Source organism: Pagrus pagrus (assembly GCF_965226575.1).
Source record: "Pagrus pagrus genome assembly, chromosome: 4".
In the NCBI taxonomy this organism is placed as follows: Eukaryota; Metazoa; Chordata; class Actinopteri; order Spariformes; family Sparidae; genus Pagrus; species Pagrus pagrus.
Window position 1 is genome coordinate 13,913,626 of NC_140188.1, and position 24,395 is coordinate 13,938,020.

Genomic DNA, 24,395 nt, shown 5'->3' on the forward strand with positions numbered 1-24,395 from the left:
TGTGGACTTGAAGTGGGGATGTTGCTGGTGAAAATAAAGAAGGGATAAATGATTCAATGTGTGCAAAGACAAACAAAGAAAAGGAAGGAAAACAAAGTTTGAAAATAAACGAGGTGGTGACAGATACGTAGAAGCAATCAGATGAAATAAATGAGAACTTAATTGATTTTGTTGACTGAGCAGAGAAACTGTAAAACACTCCCTCTTAATTGTATTTTTTTTCCTGATTCCCTGATAGTTTCCACAAATGTTTCAAGTGTAAAAAAACATGTAATTTGGTGATAATTATATGGAGAGTAGTGACTGTGCTTAATTTGCACACCTCAGTTAATTAATCCTGGTTAATTACTTACTTTGCTGCTCAGAGCTGGCTAGAGAGTCGGGTGCAGATCTTCTGGAAGAATAAACAGATTCTGCTCTGAGATTACTTTTGAACTTTTTGGGATTAAAAAGCGGATTTATCTTCACTCCTGTTTATCAACCTGACTGCAGCAGTGATTCACTGAGGTGACCTCCATTGTCGGTTGTTTACTTTAATACTGAGCGCTGACTGGAGCTGGACGTGACGTTGGGTAAACTAGGTTAGGTAGCTAAAATTAGCTTATGGCTAATGTATGCGTGAGTAACCCGAATAAACACAAATGATCGTTTCACTTGTGGTGACTAAACCATTAAACAACCACCGTTAGTGATGAGAATCTATCTACACGTCATATGCAATTGAAATAAAAACACAATTATATATATTTTTTTTTAAAACGCGAGGTGACTTTATTTTGAAGCACACTAATCACAGGAAATGCAATGTGGTCGGTCATTGCACTGCTGTCATTCATTAAAAATGCGTCCACAGTGCAAACAGCGGCCATTTGAGGCTGTTTAGCTGTTAAAAACTAATCATATAACATGTATACAAACTTAATAAGATAAATAAAATAACTAAATTCAGAAATTTTCATATATATTGCGCTTTCTTGTAGCAATTGAACGCAGAAGGAGCCCTCCTGAGAGATGACGATGCCGGCAGCGGCCCCAAGCTAACTTGAGTTTGAGATGCCTGCTTTCAAACAAAGTTTAAAATCATCAGGAATCTACAGACACATAAAATAAAGTATTTTGTGGAGGATGGTCGCTATTGTTAAATGATTAAAGCGCCAGATCCTGCTGTCTGAAGTGATAAACGACGCATTTCGTGTGCCACACTCTCCATTGTGCTACGTAGACTAATATTTTCAGGGCTGAGTGAAAGCATTGTATATGGAAAAATAAAGCGACCTGGGTAATATTGGATGCCTGACTGTGTGTGTCTGACTTGCGTGTGCGTGTAAGTATGTATGCATTAGTGTGTGAGCTCTGAGGGGAAATTCCTCTCTCAGGGCTGGGAGTCCTTCCTGTCGTAGAGCTGTGTTTGTACAGCCTGGCTTTGTCGGGATATCCTACCCTGCCCATGTCTGAGAGAGAGAGGGAGAGATGGAGGGATGGCAGGGGGGAGAAAGAGGGGCATCCATGGATGGGGGGAGGATGAGGGGTCAGCCTGAGAAAGTGGAGGAGGCAGTGGAGTTTGTAGGATGGAAAACATGGTAGATATTTTTTTTAAAACCTTCATCTAATCAAATTTGGCATGCCATCACTAATGTCTGCACGGTGGTTTGAATTAGCATAGCTCGCTCTAATCCTGAGCTTTACCGCTGTTTGACCGGTGTGAGGCTGCGGGCGAAAGAGACGGGCCCAGACGACCAGACAGCCTCCAGCCTCAGAGAAGGGACGACTCACCATCAGGACTAATTTTCTTGTTTTGATGTTGTCTTGTTCTTGTTTGTTTTGGAAAAGTCCAGTTCTTTCTCCGGCCATGCCAGGCTCAGACCATCTGCACACGGCATGTCCAGCAACAATCAGAGTGAGATCTGACTGAAAATGAGCTGTTTTCTGTGCAGGACCTGACCTGAACTTCACAGAGATACGAGAGAAATCAATGCAAACTGCTGCAGAGTGGAAGTGCCTGAGATGGAGAGACAAGATGTGATTTATGGGCAGCACAGAGCTAATCAAATATCCACTTGTACGCTAAAAAAATATCCGGCTACAGTCCAGTGAACAGCTGAAACACGTATCTGATTACTTGTATCAGATATTTTGTGTACAAATTGAAATAGTGATATGTCTCACACAGCTGTAAACAGTTATGGAGAGCATTTAAACAGGAAGTATACAAGAAAGAGTCTCCTTGTTCGGTTTATATTTATTTACCCCCGCTAAATAATTAAACAAGCTGAGATGCAGCTAAAAATGCGCCCAGGGTTCAATCCAATGTCCTCGTTTCAGGGAATGAGTCCATCCAAACACAAAACAGTCAATGTCGAGGTTTCAGGGTTCAGATAACTCGGCTTCGTTCTCTGTCGTCCTCTGACGCAGAATATAAAACACTAAAGGTGTTAAAGCAACATTATGTAACTGTTTTCACAGTAGGCGTTTTGATTTGTCAAACACAGGTGTGACTAATTCACTAATTGTAAGACTTGAATTAACTGCCGGCACAGAGACATCGTTAATGTTGTTAGTTCCACCTGTTGGGTTTCCTGCTACGACACGTCAGCGTGTCTTAAACGGTCCACGATCGAGAAAACAAACTCGGCTGTCGAGGTTTTATATTGATGAAAACAATTAAATGTTTTGGTATTTGTATATCGAAGCTTCAGAGCATTCGTTGTTCACTTTATATTGAGTTTACAAGATGTTTTTGGGACTCGCTTCAGAATTGGATTTCTGAAACGACCTTTTAGAATAAAATAATGGAGTCATGATGGAGGATTCACAAAAGGGAAATAATGTACAAGCCTGATCATTATGGCCAAAAGATTAATCCAAAGATGTAAGAGAGTAAACAAACTTAGAGAAAACACTGAGATGTATGAATCTTAACAAGCTTGTTTACCCAGAGTTGATCGATAATTGATTTGATGATCCAATATTCAGCATTTTTGTGATTATTGTCATCATTCTTTTTTTTTTTTTTTTAACTAATTTGCCTCTAAAATGTGGAGTGGAAGTATAAAGTAGAGGAAAGTTGTACTTAAGTACAGTACCTGAGTAAAGGTACTTAGTTACGCTCCATCACTGCCTCATTCTTAGTCTGTATTTGTTTACTGTTTATACTATATGCCAACTGGAAATTGTAATGCCAGACAATTTATTCAGAGAAGAACAACATTTTTTGTATAACCTGTTAAGAACTGGCGTCTATTTTGGGTCTCTCGAAAATAACATGCCCATAATTAACAGAGTATCTCTGCAACTACGAGGTCTATCTGAATAATCGAGGTATCATGATAAAGGGAACACGTTTAACTTATACCACACTTAAATATTTGTTCAGGTGTGTAAGTATATATATGTCACTGGGTCTGAGTAAATATCCGCTCGGGCTGAACAGGTTGCAGGAGAGGAAATGAAACATTTGCTCATCAAATAAACCAGTTCGGGCCGTCAGAGTTTGGCAGTTTTCATTTGGACAACAGAAAGTTAACATGCATGAAAATAAACATGAAGTTTGATAGAAATGCAATCAGTTCACCCATCAGGGGGTGATGGAGACGTATTCTCCGCTTTAGGTTGGTAACAACTTCCAGAAGATGAGATTCAGTCTCTGCTGCCGACTCATTTCAAAGGCTTATTTCAGTTTGTGTGAGCATGTCGACCAAAGTCAGAAGAGATCTGATCAGTAACATTCAGCATGAAGAGAAGTATGAACCCGTCTGCGGCAGAGTCGTTCATCCTCACAGGGACATTAACATTCGGTTGCCAGGTGTCCACCTGTGTTTGTCTCTCGACCAGGTGTTTGACTGTCTAATGAAATCCGGTCCGATCCAGCTGTTCAAAGGTTTCTCGTTTTGATTTGATGGAAAATTTGACCTTTTTTTTTCTGAGATTCAAATCGTATTTTTCCTCAGGAGTAGGAAATGTTTCGCTCTCAGCTGAGAAAGAAAACACAATAGTACTTTTTTGCTCTTTTCTTTTCTTTTCTTTTCTTTTCTCGTCACTGTTTTGCAAGACACTGCTGTCTCTGCTCAGTTAATCTTCCATCTCCACACACACACCTTTCCCATTAAGTCATTTCCCCGCTGTCATCACTGCGGCCATTAAATCCACAAATGGCACGATTAAAGTTGAGACGTTGTTTGTGTCAGAAGGAGGTAAAAATATCACTTCATGGTTGACTGTGATCTTATCAGCCGGGTCTTTGTCGTGTTTACAGTCTGATTTTCCTGTCTGTGCCTCGTGTGTGTTTTTTTAAACAGACTATGTGGTCACTTCGCCTTCGCCTGGCCTCTCATGTCCACAGGTCTCCCTGACGTCACACGACTTTGTGATTGCAAAACAAATTGCTATGGTGTCCGTGTGAGCGTGAGTGTGTGTGTGTTTTGGAAAGGTTGTCAGGAAGCGTTTATTGTCGGTGATTCCCTTAATCTTTTTACACACATATTCAGAGTCTTATCAGTGGTTATTGTTGTGATTTTCACTCGGTAACCATGGTTAGCTTCACCCCTCACCTTGACCTTAGCGACGGGGCTTAGCGCAGATACACCCTTCCTGTATCGATGACGAAATCATAACTCACCTGGCTGTGTGCGCTTGTGGGTGAAGGGTTGAAGAGAAAAGAAGAAGAAATGAAAAACGCTCTGGACTTCCCACAGGTCTTAACCTGAAGTTACAGTTGGCAGAAGATGCGGGCAGAAAGCGGGAGAGGCGTGAACAGAGGATGGAAGGAAGGGTGAGGGAAGAGGGAGAGGGCGATCGCAAAGATGATAAGGCTGCGAGGTCTGAGAGCAACAGTGAAGTAATGCTGCGTGTGCAGTTTGTAGCCGCGGACAGTTCGTCATAACCGCTCTGATCCTAAAATCGCCTCGACTGGAGCAGAAGTTAATCTTCTGCAGGAGACATTGTGCTGATTAACTTTGTAACTTTGAATGTGCAACATAAACAAACAAGACCATCAGTGAGAAGATTGGCAATTTCTTCATAGTAATTATAATTATTGTTAAAGGTGCATTGTGTAATTTTGGGGAGAGAAAGATCTTCATTGACACTTTTTTTTTTATTCCTAAACAAACCAAATAAACAAACTCTCTTTGTTTTCATGACTGAATAAACTGAATAAACAAACTGACCTTAAAGGACAACACAAATTCATACTGTTTTACTTTGTTCATATGTGGCGGACCCTGCCACCTTTCTAGCTTCCAGAGTGTTCTGTGACCTTATTTTCCTCTGAGAACAACTTGTTTATTCAGTTATGGAAAAGATATATATTAGTTTGCATTATTACCTCATTAATATTGTAAATATTAAAATTCTGAGTTTGAATTTCTTCTCCAAAACTACATACTGCGCCTTTAATGCCAGGTCAGATAAGTATATCAGGCTACCTTATCGCTACGCATCCTGCAAACAGCTGTGTTTAAAATGGAAAAAATATCATTAAAAATATGTTGCACCTTTCTTTCACTCGCTCTGGAAACAAATGTACGTGGCCAGATCAAGATCTTACTGACACGAGGGGGATTTTTTGCTCATACGGCTGCCAGAGTCAACAAAAAATGAAAGTTGCTTGTTGCTGCTCTAAGTAAAATTCAGGGGAACATTTTGTTAATCTTGATCACAGCCCAATCCTCATATCTACTTGATTTATAGATTTGGACAAACAAGAGAAGAAGGTGTGGAATGAAAGAAGACAAAGTATTAGGTTTTGCTGCACCGATTTGTTTTAAAAGCACATCATGGGACTGACAATGCAACGCAAACCAGACATTTTACCTCTAAAAGTTTGTGTTTGTTTCGTTTAAATAATTGTTTGAAGTCCAAATAGGTCAAATTATACTTTATAAAAAAGGCAAAGATTAGAGTAAAGTAAAGAAAAAAACGATGTGTGTATTTGAGACTTTTACATCTACAGGAGCCGGTCCTCTTCCTTGTTGCAACATCATTTTTCTGCAGTAGCCCAGAACAGACAAACCAAACACTGGCTCTGGGTTTAGCAGCTACTGTAGGAGAGGGTGAGGCGAGGGGTGTTCAGTTGGTTGCAATCTGCAACCACACCACTAGATGCCAGTAAACTCAACACACTGGACCTTTTAAAGCACTGATGCTGTAGTGAGGTTATAGTGAAGTGTGAATACTGAGCATTACTTCAGGTGCGAGTTGTAAGCCGAAGCTTAATGACTCCAGCTGGTCCATCTGTCGGCTACCTGCTATCTGCTGGCCTTAATGAACTGGCTGCGAGCCCTCTGCAGTGCAGCACATCTCATTAGCACCATGTCTGCTAAGTATTGTGTGTGTGCGTCTGTCTGTGTGCGTGTGTGTGTGCGCGTGTGTGTGTGTGTGTGTGTGTGTGTGGGTGTTCTTCCACTTCCCCTCACTACCGTTTTTCTTATCTTATCACTCCGCCTTTTTTTTTTCTTTGTGCCCCGCTCTGATCTTTTCTCTTCTATCTCATCATCGTTTTGTTTCGCCTCCCTCCGACCTCTTTGTTCTCCTTCCCCGTCACATATCTGGAGATCTGACAAACTCCGGGAGTCCTGCAAATCGTTAGTCCACCACAGCCTCCGACATTTCTTTGCCCAGTTTCTTTACATACTCCCACATAATTATCCCTCTTTCCCAGTCCCTTTCTCCTTTGTAGTCACTCCGCTCACCTTTTCCTCCCATCTGTTGCAGATATACTGGATGTGCCTCCACTTTGGAGCTGACTCAGTGCTTTCTGACACACCAATTTTCCCTCCCCTAACATTTTGCACATTCACTGCAACCCTTCATCTTCTCTTCTCCTCCTTGCGTGACTTCTTTCTGCCTCTAGCTAACGTTAGCATTGCTGCCGACCTCCCGCCCTTAACCTCCCCCCAAATCCATCTCTCGCTGACTTCACACCTCACTCACCTCCTGTGCCCATCGCTTGCCTCCCTACCTCTCCTCCCCTTCCGGCGGTGCGCTCTCACCGCATAAGACGTGACTACACATCCATGTAGGCCTTTAGGAGAAACCTCACCCATTTGCATGACAGGCGCTGGTGCGTTTCTCAGAGGGAGCGATGGATGGAGAGAGAGAGAGAGGAGTTGTAGGAGAAAGTGTTGCTCTGAATTATTCATTTCTGGTCTATAGGATGAACAAATGCATCAGAACACCTGTCCTCTGTTATCTCTCCAGAGTGTGATATCTCTGTATGCTCAAAGTCATCATTTGAAGATGTCCAGCTTAAGCCGGAGTCCCCTGCCGCAGGATGGCCTTACACAGGCTGACTTTATCTTTGCACAAGGCTATGAATTTTAATAAAATATCTAGATTTAGTCACGCAACGACCTGACCCATCTATCCAGGATTAGTCTGAAAAGACTCGTCGGAGAGTAAACAATAAAGAACCTGGTCCACGAGTGTGTTCACTGAAAAACAGGGTTTTTTTTGGATGTCCTTCCTCACCACACTGATGTACAGTATCAGCTCGTCTCTTTCTCTCCGCATGGCTGCAGGTTGAGGTTTTCTTGAATCAGCACCCAGCTGCAGCCCTGGTGTGTTGGGGCAGTGAATCACTTCTGATGATAGTCCTCTTTTTTTCAAGGCGTAGAGCAAAGATAGAAACACACACACACTTTCCACAGAGGTGGAATGAGAGGTACTCAAGCGCAGGTCTTAAAAGCCTTTTCACACCAGTATTGTCTACGACTTGGTTGTTGAGGTAGTCGTTATTTGTCATACAGTATTGGATATTGTGTCATAAATCGATGGTGTGAAAAGGCTTTTATGCTTCGACTACACTACTTTTATTTCACTGCTGTGGTCAGAACAAGATTTTACTGAAACATGATCAGATTGTGAAACATTACGCATTTGTACATATTAAGTATAGTATACGATAAATGTGATATACTTTGATTTTGCTGCAAACGCATAAGAATAATTTTGATTGTCGGACTTTGACCTGCAGTGGAGTATTTTTCTGCAGCATGGTTGGTATTTTTAACCTCAGTAAAATATCTCAGTGTTTCCTCCACCACTGATTTTCAATGCCTTATTTGAATCCACCTACTGCATTATGTATAAAGGACATTCATTATTATATATGGATTATGCATTAAGTGTAGCGGATGCAAACACTTACAGAGGTTATGTGCATTTTTTTACACTAATGAGAAAAGAAGGGCTACCTGTTACAGCTCTTCTTCTGTTGTTTTTGTTTATATAACTTGTGGTAAACCTGCCAATTATAACCCAGTAAATGTAAAAGATGCCAATTTTCCCTTAATATCCAAGCATACTGATACTTGCAACAAGGAACGGGCACTCAGAAAAAGTCTCATCCATGTATAGGTCAGAAACATAACCCACCTCTACGATTATAACTTCTATTTGGCCTTCGTCAACAAAAACTAACATCACGGGTGTTACGGTGAAGATCAACTGGAAGCGAAGAAATCCCCTCAGATAATCGATGAAACTGTGAAGGATTACAGAATTATATTTTGTCGTTTATTGCAATATTAAAGTCAGTCAAGGGTATTAGTGGCAAATGTTTGACAGATGTTTTCTCTGTGTTTTTCTCTTTCACAGAAGTCCTTCTCTCTGGTGTTGGATGCACTGGACTACGACAACGACACGTCAGAATCAGGTGAAGCTGCAGTGTGTGTTTGTGGGTCTGTGAGAAAGTTGAGGCTGAATAAATGACAAGCTTGATTTTTTAATGCATACGTCTATGATCCTCCTCCTCCGCAGACGTATTCTGGTTGTTTAAAGTTCGAAGGCTACTTAGCAAAGTTGAGAATGACTGTAGACAGCCGTGTCAGTGAAAATCAGATGCTGTCATCCGGGCTAATGTTATGTTTGATCAGTCTGAGGGAGATCTGACCCAAGCCAGTTAGCTTTTAGCATGACCAGTTGGTGTTATTATTTTTTATCCATCGCTTCCTTAATAATGTGTATTTTTAATAATAAAGCTAGGTTAATTTTCCGCTTCTCTAGTTGGTGTTGATTTTGTTCCCCATGATGATTATATTTAGCCACCGCATTATTAATGTCGTATAACAAATTAAAGACAGATCTTTCGATTAGGCATCCAGGAAATGGGTCTAAAAAGTTGTTAGGCTATATTAGCTTTAGCTAAGGCTCGCTCTGACTGCACTCTGGCTAACTTTAACTAGCTAGTTAGAGTCGAGGTAGTCTGTTTTTTTAACCTCTGTTTTGTTGTACCTGGAAATTTCCCTTTTTGTTTTTTAAAGGAAGCAAACAAATGTTAGAGAGTGTGATTAGATTTGTAGACTTTGTCCAATATGTCAAAACTGACCCACAGGCTATTTTGCCATCTAAGCTAGGTCAGCTTTTAGCTTTTAACTAATTTCTGTGGTACGATGGTTTATTTTCGGTTAAACAGACGCCAAAAAGTCAGATTCTGGCCTTACTTGCTTACTTTATTTTGACCTTGGTCTATCTATCTTACCTATAAGTATAGTTTTCAACAAGCAACATTTCCATGGAGGCAAACGGTTCATGAGAGCTTGTTTACGAGTTAGTGTGGTTTAACATGGTGGAACAATGTGAAAATATCCCCTTTGTCTCTGTGTCTGTGATCATACGCGGCTCCAAAGTCTTTTATCCAGGCCCTTTAATTTCCTGCTCGTCTCCTTGTTGTTTCTACTCATAATCAGGAAAAGCTCCGTGACAGGGAATGTGAGCTGCGTGCTATAAAAAGCATAACACACACACACACACACACACACACACACACACAGATGGAGACAGATGTTCCTATGCCTTCCTCATTCCTGACGTGCCACAGTCGTCCCTTTCATCCCGCCATCCCCAGTCGTATCCAAAAGATGGCTGAGATAATGAGAAACTGGGAGCTGCACCAGAGATCCTTCTCCTCTTCTGCGTTCGTCTCTCCTGTCCCCTCCATCCTCTCCTTCCCTCTGCCCTCCAGCGCTGCTCTTACATCTTGTTTGCATCATCTGTCGCTTCCACCTGAGCTCCTGACAGCCCTTACATTGGGTCTAAAGCCGTTCACTAGGCCGCCAGCTTAGCTCAGCCCAAACACGGGCGTCCCGTAGCAGTCTGAATGGACTTATCAGGCCCTGCCGCTAATCAGAAAGGATTACCCAGCACGACTGTACCTTCTGAAACGGTCCTTGGAAATAGCGAGAAAATATGATTTCCTTTGAGCACCAACAGTCTGACCTTCAGTGAGTTTAAATAAAATGGAGCTAGTGATAATTTTGCAGGTGCCTGTTCGAGGATAATTCCAGTTTAATACAATGCTGGTCTTGTTTCCATAGTGTTGGTCCTCATTTTTATTGGATATGAGAACGTTTAACTAGATCAGGGAGCACAATCACATTGCTACAACAGGCATTTTTGTTTTATCACAAAGAAGGTCAGCTACAAGAATGAATTTCAGTGAAAGACGTTATTAAAGGATGTAATAACACGAACAGCATATCACACTTGAGATCCACGTCTAGAGGAGATCACACCAGCTGCCACATCTGTCAGTATGTTACCATTCTGACCCAGTGTTCATCGCTACGTACATTATTACATCAGTACCCTGTGCTCATGGGTCTGACCGCACCCATCTTCGAACTCAGCCTTCATTTTGATCTCAACTACACACCTGTAAAGCTTCATGACTGCATCGTGTACGGTCGTGACAAAATCTGTCCACAGACACCTGGCAATGTACTCAGAGTCGCCTGGGCCCCGCTGGACTAGGTGTCTCCAGGAACATGTTTTTGTCGTTACGGCACACACACACACACACACACACACACACACACACACACACACACACACGCACACACACACGCTCCCAAGGTGAAAACAATACAAGCTGCTTGCTGTCTTGGCAGATAATGAGCAAGAGGAAATCATTTCATATTACAAATCACAGCTTGAATGTAGCTAATGTGGTGAAACGACCCCTGGAGGTTTCTTTAAAACCTGTCTGATCTCTGTGTCTTGCCCCACCTGACTTCTTTTTGGCAATGTCGCTCAAAAAAACCCAGTTCTCAGCATTTAAAGGCACATTGTGGAGTTTTCTTGTCAAAAGTTAAAGTAATTTTCATGTTTACGTTCACTGTTTCTCACCAGAACACATTGTGCGAAGGTTTGATGCTTCACAAACATTTGCAGAGCTGATTTTTTTAAAGTAATTCAAACCTGCATTGCTGGCAGTCCTCTTCTTCTTTGTGTTTGTTGATGTACTGCTACATCTCTCAGGACATTAAAACCACCAACAGACGATTAAAAATGTGACAAGACTATCACGCTCATGCAACAACAAAATGGACTCCCACTCTTTAAAAAAATAGCTTTTAATTTCACCAGTACAGTGTTTTAATGAGCCATAATTACCTTAAAAAAGCAGTTTAATTTTCTCTGTTTTCCCCTCTGCACATATTTATAGGGTCATTCTGAGTGTTGGACTCGCTGCTGGTTTCACCCACGTTTCAACTGTATTGACATAACACTCATAGCCACAAAATTGCCACCACCGACAGAGAGAGAGAGTGAAATTCAATATTAAGAAGCATTATAATCCGGTCCAGCTTGTCTGTAAAATTCAAAACACATGTTTAGTCTTAGTGCCTTCATCCAGATGAGGATAATTTCATCGGGGAGCGTCCTGCACTGGGTTAAAAAACAAAAACAAGACACATACATCGAACATAGGGGAGACATGAATGCTATCCAGCTGATCTATTGTCTTCCATAGGTCTACTGTATTGATTTGTCGGTTCAGGGAAGTCAGAAAAGGAGGCGTTTTCTCTCCTGCAGTGTTTTCTCAGCTTCTGTCAAGGGCAAGCACTTCACAGCCAGCAGCGGGGGACAATCACCAGAGGCTAAAGAAAGAGATTTAAGTGCTTTTGATACCTGCAGACACAATCCCCCCGTGTGTCGGCTGCTTATATTTGCTCTGCTGTAAAGTTGCTGCTGTTTGTGCCATCTAATATTTAAGCTTCTCTCTCCGTCTCCATCTTTGTCTCGTCCCGTGCTCACTTGTCATGGTGCCGTCTCATCTAATCTCATCAGAGAGGAAATCAGACTCTGTTATACACCTCTCCTGCTGTGCCGCCTGATAATGTGGTTATTGTTTTCTACTCTTCTCGCTTGTTCGTGTCTGGCAGAGAAACGGTGATGGTGAAATTAGCCCTTTGACATGCCAGAGTCATAAAATAATGAAAAACCCACAATGCAGTGCAGTAGCGCGATGAGTGTCTGGAAACCGGGCCCGCAGATTTGACTACAGGCGGAGGCCGCTGGAGTGTCCGCTCTGTTCCCACTCCACTTTTACTCTCTTAAACACACACACAGACACAGACACAGACACAGACACACACACACACACACACACACACACACACACACACACACACACACACACACACACTGGCCAATATGTGCCCCTGTTTTCATTCCTTTGTGTCAAACCACAGTGACCTCATCTCTCCATCAGGCGGTTTGCAATGTGTGTGCGCTAATAGCTGCCTCCCTTCCTCTTTGGCTCTGTTTGTCACACACACACACACACGCACACACACACACACACACACACACACACACACACACACACACACACACACACACACAGCACACCCTTCCTCAGTCCATCGCTGACTTACTCCCAGCAAGTCCTCCTTTTCTGTGCTCCTATCTCACAATCTTTCCCTCTATCATCGCCACCATCTCTGTAACACACACATACATACATTGAGAAACACCGATATACCCACGCACACACATATTCTCGGTGCTTTGTGTGTGTTAATACCCTGTCAGAGGAGATTATAAGTGAGGTGGGGATGACAGCGCCTCTGGGAAATCCCCTCTGGGGGTCAGGAGCGCTGCCCCCAGGCCTCGTCTGGTCCTCTCTGGTGTTCAGGCTCTCTGGTGTCCCCTGTTCTCTGGTCTTATGGCCGACCCTTGTCTCCATTGATATCCGTGCCGGTATCCTTCATTCTCACTATCTGCAGATAGATATATCTAAGAAGAAGTTTGTGAAGAAATGTCTTAAAACTGACTGTTTAAAAGGCCTCCACATGCCATGCGCCAAGACATCTAAAGCAATCCTGATTGATTTTTTCTTTCCTCCTTCCCTCCTCCCTCAGGTCAGCTGATTGAGCGAGTCCTCCTCTCCTCCATGTTGAACCCCGGTGAGCAGTGGCAGACGTACCGTCACCACGGACGGACTCTCAGCCTGGAGTACCGGCTTCGCTTCCGCTGCGATTCAAACTACTACGGACCTTTCTGCAACAAGTTCTGCAGGGCCCGCGATGACTTCTTCGGCCACTTCAACTGTGACCCCAGCGGCTCCAAGGTCTGCATGGAGGGCTGGACGGGACCAGAGTGCAAAGAGGGTGAGAGAGGAAACTTAAATCTGCCCACAACATAAGTCATGTTAAAGTTTTGAAAATGTACGATTGATTGATACAGTGAGTTCAAGTCTTTAGTTTTGTTTGGTTTAGATCAATTACGAGTTGTGAAATACTCAAAAGCACAACACATACAACAAATAATTTACCTATTACACCCTACAGGATCAATTGCCTGTAATTTGTAGTAAAACAGTATCTGTCTTTCAACATCCGTTGCTCAGCTTCTTTGTCCTTTATTTGGCAAACCTTCACATCTCAGTTTGCTTACAAAGTTTCAGTCTGATGCATGAATACTTTGGAAAATGTTTGTTTGCGAGATCATAATTCAGCTAATATTTCCCTCAGGATAACTCGAAGCCCCTGATGAGAAAAGTTAAAGAATGTTTTCACTTTCCATTTATTTTTCCACCACTCCTGACCGGGGGTTTCCTCTTTAGTGATCCCTTCCAACGTTTCTTAAAAGGTTTTTCCATGAGAGTGTCTTTCAAACGTTGGCCTCTGAAATTGTTTTTGTGATTAAGGGCTGTTAAAATAAACTTGACCCCCAAACCAGCGCCATCAGCTTTACGTGGTAGATGTGTTGTTTTGGATGCTCTCTCTCTCTCACACACACACACACACACTCACACACACACGTATAGAAGTAAAGATCAGCTTCGTGATCGTCCACACGTTTGGTCGTATTCAACCCAAGAATCAGCACACATAAGTCCACACATCTACTCCCGTTAATGTCAATACTGACAGCTTTAGGATCTGTGACACTGACACACTCCTGTACATCTGTTAGCTTCAGCGGACAGTGTGTGTGTGTGTGTGTGTGTGTGGGAGTGTGTTTGGGGGGATTATTCTCCGTCTGTCTGTGACTCATCAGCTGGACGACCTCACTGTGTGACCTCGGAGCGCTGCCATCGTGTTGCGATGGTAAAAAGTGAATGGAGGAAGCCAGAGTGGAAACCATGGGAACCCTGAAGGACACGCAGCTAGTTTACGGACATCCTCACTTCGTCCGACTTCCTCCTCAGCAGGTCGCTGATTGGACTGCAGAGAAGCAGGAAGTCTGAAAAATTAGCCAGGGGTCCCTCTGTTACCCCCCTGCAGGTTAATGACCGTGATGAAGTTCGGGGAGTTTTTCTCCACCTGGAAACTTTTGAAGAGCTTGTGTGAGATTGAAGACATGTTCCAACTGTTTATGAGGTTGCTCCTCCTCATGTTATGTTGCACAACTAAGCCTGTGTTTTGGATATCTGGTGATATCTGGAGGGGTTTTTCTGTCAACTGTTTTGGATTTTCGTCTAACTGGCAGATATATTCAGGGTTGAGTTCAGCTTTAAATGCCCTTTAACTCAACTGGGCTTCATTCCTGTTTCATAATTACTGATTTATAGTCTCTAACAGCTCTCTTTTTGTGTGTGTTTGCATGTTTTTGTTCACAGCGGTGTGCAGGCAGGGCTGTCATCAGGTCCACGGCTTCTGCACTGAACCTGGAGAATGCAAGTAAGTCATGAGATTTAAAGCGACGGGTTTGGGTTAGTTAGGTTCTGCTGGAGCAGAAACCTCCAGAGCAAGTTACAGTCAATGCGACAGTAATATGAGTACTGTTCCCAAAGGCTAATTAGCCTTTTGAAGAAAACAAGTTTCACAACATTTAATAACAGCAACATCAGCCACAGTATGCACATAAAGTGACTGATGTTACTGGTTTAAAACGGTTTCTTTCAATCCTGTGAATGTGATGTGGACTTCACCTCTTCAGGTGTCACTATGGCTGGACTGGCCCTCTGTGCGACCAGTGTGTGACGTTCCCCGGCTGTGTGTACGGAAGCTGCTCCGAGCCTTGGCAGTGTGTGTGCGACGTCAACTGGGGAGGACTGCTGTGTGACAAAGGTTAGACATGTGACAGACTGAAAGAAAGCCGGGATATATTAACATGGGTATCTAATTTGTGTTTGTTGGTCTGTTTCCCTTCTTCTGTTTATTTTAACATTCCAGACTTGTAGACAGAGCTGTTTATTTCAAGGCTGTCAGACTCACATGGTCCTCCCTTTAACATTTCAACCTGACCTTTTATACTTTCATATTTCATGCCACACACAACCGCATTTTTTGTCACAGATGCAGCGGTCTCTTCATCTAGCAGGCACAACAACAATCGCTGTTTTATCCTGTTAGGAAACCAGTAGACCGAATAATTCAACATGATGAAAGAAATTTACTCAAAAGCTAGTAGAAAAAACTATTGAAAGCTGCCCATACTCAGTATCTCCTACTGTCCAGTATGCTGTGGCACGGTCATGCAAAACGTTGTCTTTTAAATCTTAATTTCAACTCTTATGGCTTGTAAGAGTATCTTTTTTTTCAGCCCTAAGACTTAAGAAACCTGCATATTGCTATTTAAACTCATTACAACAGAGACATGAATCAGTAACTGAGACAAACACTTAAACTTTTATCTCAATAAGTATCTAATTTAACTGTGTAACATTTAATGCAAATGAGGATCTCCACAGCTAAACTCAGTATATAGAGGACTGTGTCATCTGCATAGAGATGAAAGACTCTTTGCTGTCTATTGTATGTTGGTCAGGGACTTGGATGGCCTACAGATCTTCTGTAGGAGATAACACGCAGCTCCCTCAGGGGCTTCACCTTCTTTAACTTTTCCCACCACACTGCAGCAAAGTTCCTCCAACATTATCCCAGAATATAACTTCCCACCTCCCACCTCTGTCCCGGTGTGGGAGCTGGGATCGGGGAGCCAAGAGAGTGCCCACGGGACGCTGTATTGTGCAGAGGAAAGGCGATAGCCTTGGGTAAGGTGAATGTGAGCGGGGCTGGGCTGGCCGCTTTCAGATAGGTGGGGTCCTGAGCTCTTTCTGAGAATTCATTCAGGCTCTGTAAAGAGCTGTGGTGAGACAAAGAGACTGTGGGCACGGAGGAGATCATTAGAGAAAGCAGAGCTTTAATCAGCCTTAACACTGGAGACAACAGGCCCTGCAGCTACTGGCCTGCACAGTCAGCACACTGGGCCAACCTGGATGCACTTCAGCCTCAGTGCCCTGCGTGTGTGTGTGTGTGTGTGTGTGTGTGTGTGTGTGTGTGTGTGTGTGTGTGTGTGTGTGTGTGTGTGTGTGTGAGTGTGTGTGTGTGTGTGTGTGTGTGCACTCTATACCTGAGACAAAGCCAAACTGAAGTTAACCTGGATCCATCTGCATTGTCTTTTGCCTTTTATCTTTTCTTCAATATATGCTTTTTATCTCTCTGCTGTTTTGTGTTGTAAACGACAAAATGAAAGCAGGTTTTTAATCGGACAGTTTTGTGGTTTCAGATCTGAACTACTGTGGCACCCATCAGCCCTGTAAGAACGGCGGGACCTGCACCAACACAGAGCCAAACGAGTACCAGTGTGAGTGCCAGGAAGGTTTCAGAGGAAGAAACTGCGACATTGGTGAGCATTGAGCCACTGAAAAGAAACAATGAAAGAATAACACAGGAAGCCACAGTTAATGTGAAATTGTCGTCTGTTTTTTTTCCTCCTCTCTCATACCTCCACCTCCTCCATCACTCTCCTTCAATCAGTGGAACATGCATGTTTGTCATCCCCGTGTGTGAATGGCGCCACCTGTGTGGAAGACCCAACAGGCTTCAGCTGCATCTGTACTGACAGCTGGACCGGACACACCTGCGCTGATGGTGATTGTCAAGCCACACACACACAAACACACACACCGCTCACGGAAACACACAGCTCAGAGCCGAGGGGCTGGACAGTGTGAGATTGTGTGTGATTGGTTGTTATTGGATCAAAGCCAGTGAGTGACTCTAATCAATCCAGCAGAGGAAGCTAAATTAGTCTGAACACAAACGGTATCAGCAGCAATCAGCGGTCGGCCTCGCCCTCCGTCTGGCTGTGTGTGTGTGCATTGTCACACTCAGACTGACATTGCCAAAAAAGGTGAGGTGGAGCATCTTTAATCAACTCTATTGATTTAATAGAGACTGAGATTAATCTGTGAGCTAAGGGCGTTTTTTTATTGATTCAAAAATTTATTTTTTTAATTTTTATTGTCCATTAATGCAGGCATAATGGAAATGTGTCTTTCACTATGGCTCATATAAAGTTGCATAAAGCACATAAAAGAACATCAAATGCACATAAAAAGACAACACAATACATGTAGTGAATAATATGCTGTTTACTAACAGGAGTGCGAGTTAAAAGTTAAAAAAGCGCACCAGCTGCAGGTCATCGGAAAGTCGCGCCGGCTGCTACCGATAAGAAAATAGCGTTTTAATCTCCTGGGCCTTATTCAGTCTTACATCTAGATGCATCCAGACTTTGTTGAGATCCAGATGAGATGGATTAGAAATGCAAGCAGAGTGTGATACAAGCACCTCTTAAGGCAGGGCGGGGACACCCTTGTGATCAAAGGGGAATGGTTGTCATGTACATTTTCAGCTGTTGAACGAAATAAGGAAAACACAAAGCCTCAAACTTCTCCTGGTGTAACGAAAAACTGAAGACAGTGCTACTAACATCTGAAAACAATGAAACACTAAAGCAGACATACTATCAGCAGACTTTAATCTCATATGTGAGAATGTGTGCAACATCTGGTGTACTTGTGATGTGTGTGTGCATGGGAAAAAAATAAAAAGTAATTTGGGGCCAAATGAATGAAATGTTATCAGATTGTTTGCTCTGTGAGGAAACTGAAAGCGCTGTTAAATGTTAAAACAATACACACTGAACTTTAGAGCAGGACTGACATGTTGTTGTTGGCTTTAAGCATCATCAGTTGTGGTGGTATTAGTTTGCTCAACAGTAGACAGATGCTTCTCCTAAAAAATATGCAACGCTAGACTGTTTAACGTTATTACAGTTTCTATGTATGTAATCTACATCATGTCTAATCTCTTAGACCTGCATTAATCCACATAAGGAACTCTGAGCATTTGATATTCATTTCAGAATGGATGGTAAGATTTTTTTGTCTGCATCACAGCAAACTAACCGGCAAATATTCCTCAGTTTTACCTTCAGATCATATCAGTCAGTCTGTATCCACATGCCCTTTAGGCACTGTCAGCCATCTGCAGTAATTTGATTTATTAACTGGCATGTAAACAAGAAAAACGGTTTCTGTAATCAGTGTAAAATATCTGAGAAACCTGGTTATCACAGCTAGATTTCTGCTGAAGAAACCTGGTCTCTGTCCATAGTAGACAGGGTTTTATAAGAGCGCATGTGCATGAAGAGAAAATAATGAAAACAATGTGGAGGGATGAAAGAAAATTGTTTTTTACATGGTGCTTTCATGTTTGAAGATAGTTTAATTCAAGCTCACAAAAGCAAAGCAAAGATATCCTGCCTTTTAATCACAAGTATGAATCAAGCTCAGGAATGCTGCAAAACACATTTCAAGTAGCGGGGACAAAAAGAAAAAGGAAAAGAAAAAGGACACCAGCATGCAGTGGCACACTCCTGGAAAGACGTGTTGCTTGTTCCTCCGTGAAACAGTTCCTGGTTAAGATCAAGATTATTTAATTATGTGAGATTTAAAGTGTAACTACTACCTCTGTAATAAAAACACACAGGAAACTCTTAACTATTCGACCATTTAAAGGCACGAAGAGGCCAGCTAATTTTGTAGGGCAGCAGATATGACACTTCATCATGTTTTCTCCACCTAACAGGGCACTTTATCATGTTGTTTTTTGCACGTTGAGCCACTGAAGAGGTCACTTTATCATTTTCTATCTACCATAGGGGCATTCAAGAGGGCACTCTCGCTTTTTTTTTTTTTCAAACAAGATGGTCCGACTTCCAGTGGAAAATAGCCAGTTTTGGTTGCCAGAAAAAACGCTGGAAATGTCCGCAGATCTCCTTAAACACCAACTTTCAACGTGACAAAAACTGATGGAAATATCCGTGGGTTAGGGTGACTCAAACCGTGGTCGGCCATTCCTGACGTTCTGACACGAGATTGAGATTTCGGAGAAGAATATCTGTAAAGTTTAGTAAAGTTAGAGCTCGGTTTACATCTGCTTCAACACTTTAATAGTTGACTATTCCTAAAATGCAGGCCCATTTTTAGGCACATGCAGTTGGAGCATTGTTTATTGACTTTATTTTCTTTGTCTGAATCTTGTTCCTTTGTACACGCCGTGTTACATCGGCTTACAGAAGCCCTCACACCTCATATGATCTCCCACCGAAGCGTGGATAAAGGTCAAACGTGTTTTGGTCTGCGAAGTAACAACCGAGCTGTCAGAACAGTCTCGATCACGTGCTCTGTATTTGTGTGTGAGCCGTATGTATACTCAGGTTGTGTGATTGTGTGAGTGGCCACAGGTGAGATTGGATCGTACAGGTTATGGTCTGTCAGAGCTGCGTGTGTAAACAAGCTGCGTTCCACATCCTCTGATTTCACCTCGATCAGGATAAGCTACGCTGCAGGTCGCCCACTGGCATGTAAACACTTCAACGAGAAGACAGTAAGAGGGAAGGGACAAACAGAAGAATAAAGAGCAGTTTATTTTTGCTCTTGTTGTTTGTTGTCGGAGAGGCGGTCTATCTCGGTCTCTGTATGTGTTGTGGAGATTCTCTCTGGGGGTTACACAGCGAGAGGATTGTCAGGCTCGCAGGGAATGACGACCATAACCACAACACAGCTCTGCTTTCAGACTAGATTTATATATATAACCAATATTAATTAAAGGCTTCTTTGTTTGTTTGGGAGAAGTAGCTGCTAGCTTGGCTCGGGTTATTATTGCTCAGAGTCGGGGTCAGGAGGATGGAAAGTGGTTGTTCTGCAGGGTGAATAAAGGTTATGAGAGAGGCAGAGCGTGAGATGTATGGGAAAAGTCTTGATGGCACTACTGCACAAATATGACAAGTGTAATAGGACGATACGCGTGGTCAATCCTTAAAACGAGAGCTTCTCTGCTCACATTCCCTCTGTTCTTCGTATCGGTTTTTAATTTCTCTTCAGAGGAGCGAAACCAGGCGTGGCAGCTTCATTTTTTCTATTTCTGTTTTACCCCCTGTCTCTCCATTTTTTCTCCCCATCATCCTCTATTTAAATTCACTTGTTCCTGCCTCCTCTCTGGGAAAAGGTTGGTGGTGTCAGCCATCATGTACGTGCAGCAGATTATTATATTTATCACTGTTTGCACAGAAACCAGAGGAGCAGAAAAGAGAATGAAAACACAGGCTGCCAAAGCATCCGCATACCAATGGTGGCGTGGTGGCATCACACAGACACAGTGACACACACACAACATATCTTCGATATGCACGCACACACTCCCATTACACAGACCAGTAGTTCATGTACAATATTTTCTCGTTCTCTTCTCAGCGGTGAGGCAGTGTGATCGCAGCCCTTGCGGACGTGGAGCGACGTGTCAGGAGGCTCCTGGAGGTTACCGCTGCCTCTGCCCACCTGGATGGACCGGCAGAACCTGCCAGCTGGGTCAGTGGGTCACGATTAAACATGTATTATATACAGAATATACCTGTAGATGGTCACTGTCTCTGAATAACCCAATACAGTGAATCCCAGCCCGAGGCATTTCTACTCAGAGGTTTCTGCTGTAGCCAGCACGTATGTGAAGAGTTTGCAGAGTAGCTCAATTTGGAAAAAAGTCATTAATGAATTGATTAAAAATTACATCCCCAAGTCAGTTATAACAATTAATTTAAGTGTTATCGCAGTTAGCGTGCATGAAAACTAGTTAGCAAGGAAGCAGAGGAGATGGAACAGTTGGATGAAAGCGATGGATAAACTGTTGAAACATGTCATTAAAAGTAAATTAAAAGCAAAATCCAGCTTTTACGCCTTCATGTGTATGCAGTACGAATACAAACGTGACCAGTCCAAACTACACATTGATAGTTTAATTGTTAAAAAGATATAAACCCACTTTTATATGATTAATAGCGAAATAACACCCAGTGTGACATTAAATCAAATGAACACATTTTGGCAGTGAATGGTGGTGTTGATGATGGGTACATGAGGTCATCGGACTGGGTAGAATAAGAAAGAATACATTTAAATGAATTTCTAAAAGATAAGTGCCTGTAGCTGCCAGTAGCTCGCTGAGTGCACAGCTTGAGGTTCTCGAGATCAAATGATCACAAGGTAAATATTGTGATGTACCACTCATATATTCATATTGGAAGTATATCCTTACCAAGCCGTAAATAAAAGTAATGCGAACAAAGGAAGAAACTTAAAAGTAAAACAGAGATGCAAATTGTGTTTGTAAAGATGGAGGACCAAGACAATTATTGTGATTATTTTCTTAATTAAAAAATTGCTAAGTGAGAGCAAGACTAAACAAAAAGGACAGGACGAGTGCTCTCTAAGTGTTTGAGGTGCAGACACAAGGACCATTAGGGCTGTAAGACGTGCAGTTTAATTAAATCCAACACTTCACCAGACGAGCTGCCTTCATCAGGGTTTCATTCAGGGGTGACAATGTACGGTGTGCGTGACACCAGGGTTTACAAGCTTTGCAGCAAAGATTTCCTTATGAGCACAGAAGACGGCAGATTCAACTTATATAAGGTTAACAGACACGTAACATAGTGTAACTGTACATGGATGCCAGAACTATGTCCGTACTATCATGCTTCAGAAGTTTAACATACTGGTGTTAATGGTGATAATGTTTCAGTCGTTGACTTAGCTTTCTATTAATGAAAAAAAAATAGATACTTATCATGTTCAAAGGGATCTTTCACAGGATTTAAATCACTGATCTTCTAATCAGCGACATCAATCTCAGCTTTAATACACAGCTGGTTGCACAACCTGTGTGTTCAGTGGAATATGTGTGATTGTGTTTTCCATTTGAACTGAAATATGCATTTAAAGCACAAATTAAAGAGGTAGAAATGGCTGCCGGCATGTTAATTCTCCTATAAACCCGTCCTGACTGTGAATCAGTATTCACTAAATGCACTGTCACGTCTCTGCGGGCTGCACTCGCTCATATTGACGAGTATACTCCCAGAGGGTTGTTGTGTGAGATGGTACAGCAGAGGGAATATTGTATAGCATCACGTCACACACACACACACACATGGTGGACATACTGTACAAGGCTTGGGGGGGTTATGAAGTAAAAACTGAGACATATTTCAGGATGACAGCCTCTCCTGCTCCTCTGTGTTACAGTGATATGTCACTCTGACACTTGATAATCCCCCGTAGTTCCACATCACAGGTCACTGGCTCACAGTATAACACACACACACACGCACACACACAATGTTCAAACACAAGTGATAAAACTCTTTACAGCCTGAGCCGAGAGGCAGAGCATCAGTAGTGCCTCAAATGGTGAAAGGCAATTATACTTTCTATCAGTTTCACTCTTTTATTAGCGACTTCTGTCCCCACATTTTCTCCCAGGCTTTTCTCTTAGATAACACACACACACACATACACACACACATACACTTCACCGGCGTTAAATCCTAATAGGCCTCTCACTGACTGTAACAGGTTTAGATTACCTATAACTGACTGACTACTTCCCCTTTATTCATTCAGCATTTCTTTCTAATCCTCCTCTTCTGCTATCAGAGCCAAGCCCTCGGGGGTTCCTGGCGTTTACACTCCCAGTGAGGCGGAGGCTGGGAAGAGGCACACATAAACTTAACAGAAGCAGTGAGGGGAGCTGCGCATAAACAGAGATGCTGCGAGGCATTATTTCGGATGCGATGTGCATTTGTAAACATAATATTTGACAAGCACTCCCAGGTGTTGGTGTGCGTCCTGCCAGTGTCTCTAACTTTCATCTTAACTTTGGAGGCTAAACATCGTCGGACGTGCAGGATTAGATTTTGTATCCGTGAGATGTTTTTACTTATTTCAGTGACAAGCAACGCAACAAGATTACACTGATAACTCTGGTTATTAGCTGCAACCAGCAGCTCTATGGTTCGCATTGTTGGTCGGCCCAGAAATATTTCCCAACCCTTTCACAGCCACAGTTTTCGCCCTAGGAGGCTTAGGTTTGGCATGGAGGTCGAGTGTGTGTGAGTTTGAAAGTGTGTGTTTGTTTTCATGCCAATTGGCTAAAAGTGGCCGTGGTAATGGGAGGGGTCTATCGCAAAAAGGCTCATAACAGCCCTGTCCATATTGGAAAAGGCAGCGCCAGCACCGTCTGTTGTGTTGTTGTTGTCTTCACTGTTGCACAGTGAATACTGTACAGTTCACGTACTCATGGTTTCATACCAAGGTTTCAGACATAGTAGAAAACCTCACATACTGTTTTTGCGTACAAAATAGCATGTTGGTATGGGTAGCTGAGTTTTGGTTAACGCTAGTAAAAATACTAAGATCATGTCAATCAAGACAGTGTAAAACTTGGCCTGACCGACTTACTGCACAGGCGACATCTCGCTCTTTCTCTTCCTTTCTGTGCTCTAAAGATACAGTATGACGTATGTGACGTAAATTTGGTACCCTTAAATACAGAGTTCGGTATCTAACTCTAGTGTCAACTAGCAACTGCAACTTTCTATCTATGAGGCTGAAATTACCCATGGAGGTGAAGTGTTTGGGAGGTTGTGTGCCTGCAAGTGCTATGTGTTACGGAGGAAGACCACTTGTGGACATATTGTTGCATGTTTGTGTAAAAATTAGACAAAGTGGGAACAAGATTGTTATTGTCCTAGTCTAGATCTATCAGGGACCGCAGAGATGAAATGTGGTTCATCACATCAGTATTTCTGGAAACATTCCTTCTTCTTCTTTCTCCCTTCAGACACCAACGAGTGTGAAATGAGTATCTGCGTCCACGCCCGCTCTTGTCGCAACCTGATCGGAGGATACCTGTGTGACTGCCTTCCTGGGTGGACAGGGCCTAACTGTGACATCAGTGAGTATAAAAGGAAAAGGAATAAAAGATAAAAGAGTCCTGTGGCGGCAGGCAGTGAAACATGAAGAGCCTCGGTGGACT

At 42.7% G+C, this 24,395-nt stretch overlaps 1 protein-coding gene across 2 annotated transcripts in view; it reads left to right on the top strand.

The window, feature by feature from the left end:
- Positions 1-24,395, top strand: part of LOC311255619 (protein jagged-2) — a 45,205-nt gene that overhangs the window by 17,699 nt on the left and 3,111 nt on the right. Inside the window, exons 3-10 of one of the 2 annotated variants that reach the window (XM_084350237.1) lie at positions 8,596-8,653; positions 13,146-13,394; positions 14,849-14,909; positions 15,169-15,299; positions 16,741-16,860; positions 16,992-17,105; positions 20,777-20,890; positions 24,201-24,314. In XM_084350237.1, the coding sequence (XP_084206363.1) occupies positions 8,596-8,653; positions 13,146-13,394; positions 14,849-14,909; positions 15,169-15,299; positions 16,741-16,860; positions 16,992-17,105; positions 20,777-20,890; positions 24,201-24,314 (961 nt within the window). The remainder of the gene's footprint in view (positions 1-8,595; positions 8,654-13,145; positions 13,395-14,848; positions 14,910-15,168; positions 15,300-16,740; positions 16,861-16,991; positions 17,106-20,776; positions 20,891-24,200; positions 24,315-24,395) is intronic. The other variant, XM_084350238.1, reaches the window with a different exon arrangement.